The sequence below is a fragment of the Myotis lucifugus genome, unplaced genomic scaffold (genome assembly GCF_000147115.1).
Source record: "Myotis lucifugus unplaced genomic scaffold, Myoluc2.0 scaffold_413, whole genome shotgun sequence".
Lineage (NCBI taxonomy): Eukaryota > Metazoa > Chordata > Mammalia > Chiroptera > Vespertilionidae > Myotis > Myotis lucifugus.
In genome coordinates, this window is record NW_005871461.1 from 422,476 (window position 1) to 431,438 (window position 8,963).

General features: G+C 63.0%; 2 protein-coding genes across 2 annotated transcripts in view; both read left to right on the plus strand.

Annotated features, from left to right (window-relative positions):
- The window catches only part of MICALL1 (MICAL like 1), a 15,610-nt gene extending 6,970 nt beyond the window's left edge, over positions 1-8,640 (plus strand). Inside the window, exons 4-11 of the mRNA XM_023743788.1 lie at positions 1,229-1,638; positions 3,708-3,842; positions 4,440-4,566; positions 4,675-4,765; positions 4,914-4,987; positions 7,141-7,255; positions 7,444-7,490; positions 8,441-8,640. Coding sequence (XP_023599556.1) covers positions 1,229-1,638; positions 3,708-3,842; positions 4,440-4,566; positions 4,675-4,765; positions 4,914-4,987; positions 7,141-7,255; positions 7,444-7,490; positions 8,441-8,562 — 1,121 coding nt within the window. The 3' untranslated portion in view covers positions 8,563-8,640. The remainder of the gene's footprint in view (positions 1-1,228; positions 1,639-3,707; positions 3,843-4,439; positions 4,567-4,674; positions 4,766-4,913; positions 4,988-7,140; positions 7,256-7,443; positions 7,491-8,440) is intronic.
- Positions 8,641-8,674: 34 nt separating this feature from the next.
- Positions 8,675-8,963, plus strand: part of POLR2F (RNA polymerase II subunit F) — an 18,346-nt gene continuing 18,057 nt past the window's right edge. Inside the window, exon 1 of the mRNA XM_014467746.2 lies at positions 8,675-8,813. Coding sequence (XP_014323232.1) covers positions 8,809-8,813 — 5 coding nt within the window. The 5' untranslated portion in view covers positions 8,675-8,808. The remainder of the gene's footprint in view (positions 8,814-8,963) is intronic.

Genomic DNA, 8,963 nt, shown 5'->3' on the forward strand with positions numbered 1-8,963 from the left:
GTGCCAGGTGGTTCACCTGTGTCCCCTCATTTATCCTGGAACTAACCTGTGAGAGAGGTACCCTACCCCCATTCGCAGGTGGGGAAACCGAGGCACAGAGAGGGTAAGTGATTTGCCCAGGTCCTCACAGCATTTAAGCAGCAGAGGCAAGATTTGAATCCAGACCCTAGACTCTGCGTTTAGCTCTGTGGCCCCCTCGCAGGTCTGCTGTGAGAGTTCTCAGGTGCAGTGTTGAGCACAGCGTTGGCTCCTGGGAAAGCGCATGGCAGGGCTTAGCTGGCCTCTCTAGTGACAGCCTCGCCAGTCACTCCCCTCTGGGCGCCGCTGACAGCCTTGGGCGGACCTGGCTGTGTGACTCGGCCCTTGTGACTCTGAGCAGTTCCTTCCCTGTGTCTGTCCTCGTCTGCTCATCTGGGAGCTGGTGGTGGTGGGCGCATGCCCTCTGCCAGCGCTCCCGCCCCTCCAGGCACCGGCTGGCAGTCTGCTTAGCCCTGGGCCCAGTCACCTTCCACCGTGGCTGGGGGCCGGCTGCCTCCGAGACCTCAGGGGAGCCCCTCAGACTGGGGGGCCTAGAGCGGGTTGGAGATGATCAGAGGCAGGTGGTCTGGGGTCCCCACTCTGGCCCTGCTGGAGCCCTGAGAGCCCCTAACTGAGCCAAGTGGAGGTGGTGGGCGGCGTGGGACGCAGACAACGAGACGACAAGACGAGCTCTGAGGCAGACTCGCTGGGTTCACCCCCAGCTGTTGCCGGGCAGTGCCTTCCTGCTGCGCCTGCTGCCTTACATGCAGATGACGACACTTTGAGGCGTATTTCAGTGGTGCAGGCAGAGCCTGGCCCAGAGCTGGCCGCCGCGAGGCTGCGGCTCCTCCGCTCCTGCTGCCTCCCTCCCTCCCCGGCTCCTGGTGGAGCCTCGCTTTCCGTGTTGTCTGCGCCTCCCCTCCCCTGGCAGGTTTGCCTTTTTTTTTAAGGCTAAAATTTTTATTTATTTTTCCCCGTTTATTTCATTTTTGTTTGTTTGTTTTCAGATTTGCCTTTTAAACTTGGCTTGGGTCGGGTCACATATGGGAGGGGAAGTGGAGGTGGTAGCCGTGGGTCAGAACGTGAGAGGCGGGTCCTCGGGGCCGGGCTCCATGTGGACGTGGAAGGACATGGTGGCCGAGGCCACCCGCAGGCCTGTGGAGAGGGACCGTGTTAGGCGTGGCGCCCACTTGCTCATCTGTTTGTACAGCTCTCCACGCCTCCCGCCTCTCACACTCGGAGCCGCCCTCGGCCACCCCGTCGCCGGCCCTCAGTGTGGAGAGCCTGTCGTCCGAGGGCGCCAGCCAGCCCGCCGGTGGGGACCTCCTGGAGCCGCCGGTTGTGCCCAAGAGCTCCTCAGAGCCTGCTGTCCACGCTCCGGGCACCCCCGGGACCTCTGCCAGCCTCTCTGCCGGCTCCTCCCTGTCCTCCTCTGGGGAGCTGGCGCAGCCCACCCCGGACCGGACGCCTCAAGCCAGCCCTGGCCTCGCCCCCAATACGAGGGGCAGCTCGGGTGCCCAGCCAGCCAAGCCCTGCAGTGGCGCTGCCCCCACCCCGCTCTTGTTGGTGGGAGACAAGGTCCCCGTGCCTTTGCCTGGCACCTCCTCCCCGCAGCTCCAGGTAAAGGTGAGTGCCTCACCCTCGCCCAGAAGCTGGCCTGTCAGTCAGTGATGGGGTCTGGTCTCAGGACAGGAGTGTCCGTGGCCGTCCATCTTTGCTGGCCTTTTACTTCTTGACTGACCTGGCCATGTCCATCTACCCATTCGCCACCCCATTCGCTGAGGCACAGATCCATCTGTCTGTCATTCCATCGGCCAGACCTCCCGTCCATTTCTTCACCTGTCCACCCGCCTGGCCTGCAGGCATTGATGCATTCAGGCACCTGCTTACCTGCCTATCCATGCACTTCTCCCTCCGGGATCCACTCACCCAGCCACCATCCATCCGCACGTCCTCCTGTCCACCCTTCTGCTCCCTGAGGCCCTCCCAGGCCCGTCCTGCACTCCGTCTCCTTTCGGGGGTGGAGTGGGCATGAGGTGACCATCCCAGGGAGCTCAGGACCTTTGTGGGCTGTCTGCACACTTGTTTCACTCCCACGCCAAGAACGGGGGTCACCAGGGGTCAGGACATTCCTCTGGGCACCTATTCCTGAGGGGCCTCTCCTGCAGCCACAGCCCCTCTGGGCCTCCAGGTTCTGATCGTCCACTTTCGCCCCACACGCTGAGCTCTCTGAAGGCCAAGGCTGGTCCAGCCCCCGGGGAAGTGGCAGGACGGCTCCTATGGGGCAGCTGTGGTCCTGGTCTGACCCGACAGAGGACAAGGCTGGGGAGGCAGCTGAGCTATTGGTCCAGCCTCTGCCCATGTGCCTCTCAGGCATTTAACCTTCCCTGACCTCCGCCAAGGCTGCCTTTCCAGCTCTGCCACCCACCTGCTGACCCTGGAGAAGGCCGCCCTGCCCCTTCTCTGGCCCCGCCCCTTCTCTAGGCCTCAGCGGCTCTGAGAAGCCCCAGGGTTCCTCGGTGGGAGGTGGGGGAGGGGGTGAGTTTAGGCCGCTCCCTTTAAACACCCTCTTGGTGTGAAGGAATGGTGTCTGAGAAAAGGCTGAGGACCCCCGAGGGGCTGGGGTTTCAGGCTGTTTGGCGCTGCTGAGCCCCTCGGGGTGCGACTGTGGAGAGAGGAGGTAGAGTCGCAAGTGGGCTTCCTTTTGAGGCATCCTCACACCCTAACCCCAAGGGTAGGAGAGGATGGCAGAGGCACTGTGGGCAGCAGAGGGGGTCTTGGGTGGGTGCTGCCCTGCGGGAACCATACCTGCCTCCCTGCCGTGCCTGGACTCGGAGCAGCTACCCCTGAGGGAACCTCTCCCCGGGCTGCACAGGGGGTGAGCAGGCCCCCTGCCTCCCCGGCTGCTGGAGAAACACTCGGGGAACACGCCACAGCCCGTGAGGCCTCTCCATGGGGCCCTGATGACCCCTCTGTTTCCAGGGGCTGGGGAAGGGTTTGGAGGTGCTAGGGCTGCCGGCTGTGCTGGGAGAGAGAGAGAGAGACACACAGAGAGATACAGGCCCTCTGGTGCACGCTCTGGTGCACGAAGGGGCCAGCGGGGAGAGGGTTCTTTCCTGGGCAGGCGGGAGGTGCTCTCCACCACCTGCTGGCCAGATGCAAGGCGGTGCGGGTTGGGGGGAAGGGGGGAGGAGGGGGGAGGGGAGGATCCCCTGCTTTTGTACTTCCCGACTGGGCCCCGCTGGGCAGGGAGCAGTGCCTCTCTGAGCCTGGGAGTCCTCGCTGGGGAAGGGGCGGTTATGAGGCCTGAATGAGCTATGACAGCTCTGTTGGCCCTAAACTCCCAAGACCTGACCACTGCTCCAGGGCTGGATGGCTGCCCGCCCTGCCCTGAAACAGATGCTCAGCCCGGCTTGGGCCCTTGGGAAGTGCATGAACTTGAGCCCATTTAGTAACCTCTCTGACCTTGAGGTAAAGTGGGCATCACAATACCCACTGAAAGCATATGTACGCGCTCCAGGGCAGCAGCCGCGCTGGGCGGTGGGGAATGGGAGGTGTGTTGGATGACTGAGGGCCTCAGAGACTGAATGCTGGGAGATGCCTCTCTGCGGGGGGGCCCCCTCCCCTGCTTTCCAAAGTCCCACTGCTCCCTTCCCAGACTTACCCTCTGTCGTGTCACCTGCCTTTAGTCTTCCTGCAAGGAGAATCCTTTTAACCGGAAGGCGTCGCCCACAGCGTCCCCAGCCCCAAAGAAAGCCACCAAAGGACCCAAGCCAGCGAGGCCACCTGCCCCAGGACACGGCTTCCCGCTCATCAAGCGCAAGGTACCAGCTGGGAGCTCCAGGCTGCCGGGCCCAGCCCTCCGTGGCAGCCGCAGGCTCCCGGTGGGGCACTTGGGGAGGGTGGGCTGCCTGGGCAACTGCGCCCAGATGTTGGAGAGGGGCGCGTGGGTGGTCCAGCTGGAAGGTTAACTTGACCAGGGGCATTTCAAGCAGATCAGCTGTTTGCAAGCAGGAGCAATGGGTGGTGCTTCTAGCTCATTACTAATAGTAGCTCAAGGATCAAAGCACTCACGTGACTCTTCCAGTAAGATGGACCAGTGTTCTCCAGTGTACCTCTAGAGCGAGGCCACCCACACTGGGATGTCGCCTAGGGAGTGGCAGAGGAGGGGCAGGCCTGCCAGGAGAGGCAGGAAGTTGTGCCCCCCTCTGCGTGTGCCCATTGGTGCTGGGGCCAGGGGCATGGAGCAGCTGTGTCTGTGCCCACAGCAACCCTTCCCCACCCTGGGTGCTGCAAAGGGCGTGGGATGGCGCCCGGGCCCTGGGCCTGTGGCGGCCAGTGCTGGCCCGAGAACGTGAAGCTCCTGGCAGCAGGCAGGGCCGGGTGGCTGTTCCTCAGGTGACCGGGGTGCCGTCGGGCAGGTCCAGGCTGACCAGTACATCCCCGAGGAGGACATCCACCGAGAGGTGGACACCATCGAGCGCCAGCTGGACGCCCTGGAGCTCCGCGGGGTGCTGCTGGAGGAGAAGCTGCGAGGCGGGGTGAATGGTGCGAGAGCTGCGGGAGGGCCGGCGGGCGGGCGTGGGGTGGCGGGTGCCGCTCTCGCTGAGGCCGGGCCCAGCTGCCAGCCCCGGGCTCAGTGGGACCTGGTTGCAGAGGGCCGTGAGGACGACATGCTGGTGGACTGGTTCAAGCTCATCCACGAGAAGCACCTGCTGGTGCGGCGGGAGTCCGAGCTCATCTACGTGTGAGTCCTCCGCCCTGGGCCCGCTCCCGCCCCGGGACGTACAGCTGGGAAGGGAGGGACTCCCGCCTTCCTCCTGCGTCACTGACGGCGCAGGCCAGGCCGCCTTGCGTGGGGCCGAAGTCACAGTCGTCTTATTCCCACCCTCCAGTTTCAAGCAGCAGAACCTGGAGCAGCGCCAGGCCGACGTGGAGTATGAGGTCAGGTGCCTCCTCAACAAGCCAGGTGCGTGCAGCCTCGTGCCCTCTGGCGCCACCCAGGCCTGGGACACGGGAGCCGGCCCCGTCCTTCCCCTCCAGGCTGGGCAGTGGACGGACAGCGCCCTGAAGGGGACACACCGACTCTGGGAACAGGGCCGGGGAGAGGGCTGGGAGGTGCCGTCTGGGTTGCATCAGGTTATAAACAGGCTTGAGCCAGCAGGGGAGTGTGGACACATGTTGTTGGAGATGACTGGCCCACAGAGCACCAAGCTCAGGAACAGACACCTGTGGCTGCCCCCTCCTGGGACGTGTGGGGGGGCGGATTCCCCGGGGGCGGGGCTCAGGCTCCAGAGCCCAGGGCTGCTCTGATGAGTGGATGACAGCTCTGGGCTCACGCCCTCAGGCTAGAGCAAGCGTGTCAAACTCTCAGCAGGACCTGCCCCGCACTGGGAGGGGGTGGAGGGATCCCCTGCACAGCGTGACTCAGGATGACTGGGAGGGAGGGGCAGGACCGGCTCAGGATGGTGGAGGGGCAGCTGGAGGGCCGGGGTGGAGGCAGACCATCCTGTGTTTTGCTGCTAATGTGCTGGGGCGGGGCCTCCCTGAGCCTCAGTGGCTTCAGGCGTCAGACAGGATGAGGGTACCTACCTCACAGGGTGTTCTTGGGGCAGGTGACAGTGGGTGTGGAAATCCTCTGTGGCCCCTGAAGGGCGGAAATGATGGTTATTAAGTGGCTGAGCTGGGGTCCGTGGCTGTGACATGGGAGCCGCAGCTGCAGGCCCAGGGACGGTGGAGTGTTTAGAGCGGGAGCCAGGGCTCTGACCACTTCCTGTGGCCCAGGTGTGGCACCGTCACTTCCACCAACAGGTGAGCCCGAGAGGTGGAGTCTTGCCCATGGATGGACCTGGGCTTCTACCTGTGTCTCTGACCTGGGCCCGACCCTGTAGACACAGTCCTTCCTGCCAGCGGGGTCGGTGCTGCCTCTCCATTGACTGGGGAAGTTGGGAGGTGGGATGAGGCCCGGAGGCCAGAGTGTCCCTGGGAGAGTAGTCACTCCCAAATCTCAGGGAAGGCTAAGGCGTGGCCACCCTGGAGGGAGCCACAGCGACACCCTGTGGCCAGAGTGGGCACAGCACCTGTATGCCCGGCCAGCCTGGCTCTGGCCTTCTGCATGGTGACAGCACATCCTAGCTTTGTCACCTGTCCCCAAGGTTGTTTTGGCGGGTGGGACTGGTTTATAAGGCCCCATAGATACCATAAGGGCTGCAGATGGCGAGTGTCAGGTCGCCCAGGTTCAAATACGGGCTCCATCCTTGCTGTGTGACACTGATCACTGACTTGACTTCCCTGACCCTCAGCTTCCCCCCATGGAGATTGGTGACATAATTTACCCGGGCTCCAGATCTGGGAAGTGGCAGAGTAGGACTTGAACTGGGGGACTTGAAGCCCGAGCTGTCCCCAGAACTGTGAGGGCCACCTGCTCCTGCCTTGTGCGAGGTGAAGTGGAAGGGGCAGGTGTGGAGGGAAGGCCCACGTGGGCACCCATCCCCGGGGGCCTGTGGGCTGGGTGGGAGGATCCTGAGGGGCAGGTGGGCCCCTGACGTGGTCCGTGAGGATTCTTGAGAGGAGACTGGAGGAGCAGCAGGTGCATGGCTGGGCTCCCTGCCCCAGGGTCCCCTCTAGTCTGCCCTCCTTCATGGCATTAATGTTCCAATAAGCCACGTGGGTCACCGGGCTTCTCCTGCACGAGGACCCCTGGGACTCCCTGTTCTTTCTCCACCCCTGCTCCCCTGGCCAGCCGCCTTGGGAGGTTCTCAGAGGCCCAGCCCCATCCCGCCTCCTCCGAGAAACCACCGTGAGCATTTGTGAACGAACGAATGCGCGGAAGCAGGAGGCCGTCTGCATGCGCTGGTCTCTGGTCTCTGTGCTTAGAGCAGGTGCTGTGCTCCCTCCTGAGCCCCACGGGTGGTGTTTCTGGTAGGCAGCCCCGTAACCTTGGTCGCTTCTATAATGACCTTCCTCTTTCCCAACACGTGGACTCCCCACCCATCTGCTCCTCCGTCCTGGCCTCTGGCACAGGGCTGGCCCGAACTCAGCACTTAGGGGTTGCTGCCTGGCTTCCTGGGAAGGCAGGGGGGTTTCCTACCACTCACACCCCCAACTTTTCTCCTTGGGCAGAAAAGGACTGGACAGAGGAAGACCGGGACCGGGAGAAGGTGCTGATGCAGGAGATGGTGACTCTCATCGAGCAGCGCGATGCCATTGTCAACTGCCTGGATGAGGACCGGCAGAGGTGACCAGGCTGGTCATGGCTCCCCGGGGGTTCCTGGGGGAAGGGCTCAGAGCAGGCGGGCCAGCCCTGCCCTCACTGAGCGATCCCTGTGCACCCTTGTTCACCCTGGGGGAGTCGGAGGCTGGAAGGGACTGGGATTTTCTGGCCCTTCCTCCTGTGGGACACTCAGCTTCCCTTTCTCGTTTCAGGGAGGAAGAGGAAGATAAGATATTGGAAGCCATGATTAAGAAGAAAGGTGAGGCCCCTCCACGGCCCCGGCCCCTTTGAACTCCAGGTTGAACAGAGGGGTGGAGTGGGCACTACAGGGATGGCGTGTGCCAACTCCCAGTTCTGTTTTGTTGGGAAGCCGTGTGTGGCGAGGCAGGCGGCCTGTGGCCAGGATGACTGTGGCCTGGCCTTGGAGGGTGGGTGTGGCTGCCCGGTGCCCACAGGGAGCACCGGTGTGCTGTGAGCATTTTCCCAGCGTGGTTTACCGAGCTCTGCCTTCCTCCCGGAGAGCTGCAGCTGGTCTTAGAAGTCTGTGGGCTCTAATAGCAGTACCTTCCAGCAATAAGGCAGGGCCTGCAGCGGTTAAGGGAGCACTGAGTGGGCAGTCAGGAGACCTGGGTTTAATCTTAGTTCCACTGTGACTCATGTTGTGGCCTTGCGGCTGCGTCTGGACTCGTCAGACTGCTGGGCTTCCAGCCGCTCTGGTGAGTATTAGGGGGGGACTTGAGCCTGACTCTCCTGGCCTGCAGAGGCCCCGCCTCCCAGGTGTGTGCTGAGGATACTGGGAAATGTGTGGGCAGCACTTCGCCAGGGCCTGGCATCTACAAAGAGCTGCTAGTCCGTTGCAAACCCACATTTTCTCGTCTGTCTATAAAGTCGGGGCACGGAGAGATGATTTCTGAGGTTCCTTCCAGCTCTGAGTCAGTGTTTGTGTTGTAACCCACGGAGCTGTGAGCACCGGCCTAGGAATCAGCCTTTTAAAGATAAACGTATGCCATACTCCAGACACCGCACATTCCTTTGTCCCGGATCCTTGCCAAACCCTGGGAGAGAATATGGTTCCCGTTCTGTAGGCAAAGAACCAGAGGCTGAGGGCGAAGTGACGTGCCCAGGGCTCCCGGGAGGAGGTGCCGGCCTCTGTCACAACCCTCCTCTCCCCTCCCCCAAGTTGTTGAGGCTTCCCTCTCTCTTCTGCAGGGTTCCAGAAGGAGGCTGAATCCGAGAGCAGCAAGAAGGGGAAGTTCAAGAAGGTGAAGGTGCTGAAGCTGCTGGGAAATAAGCGTGACGCCAAGAGCAAGTCCCCCGGGGACAAGAGCTGACAGCGAGGGGCCTTCCACCCTGTGGCTCAGCCTGTCCGGGCTGGTTCCTGTGACTCCGATGCTGTGTCAGACCCAAGGAGCAAGCAGGGTCCAGGGTCCTGGGTCCGGGGAATGGCAGCGGCCGCGCACACCTGCCCCTCGTCCCGCCCAGCCCGGCTGTGACGGCAGCTCCTGGGTCCTTCCTTCTGGGTCACGTCCAGACGGGATTCTTCGCTGTTAAAGTTCGGACCTGAGGGTCCTTCCCCCATGAGGTGTGTGCCCGGCCTCCTGCCTCTAGGGCCCTGCTCCTCGCAGGCAGAGAGCCGGGCTTGGCTGCGCTGGCTGCTTCCTGCCCGGCCCGGCCCGGCCCGGCCCAGTTCCTGTCTTCCTCGCCGGGCAGGTGGCCCGAGTCCGCTTCTCCC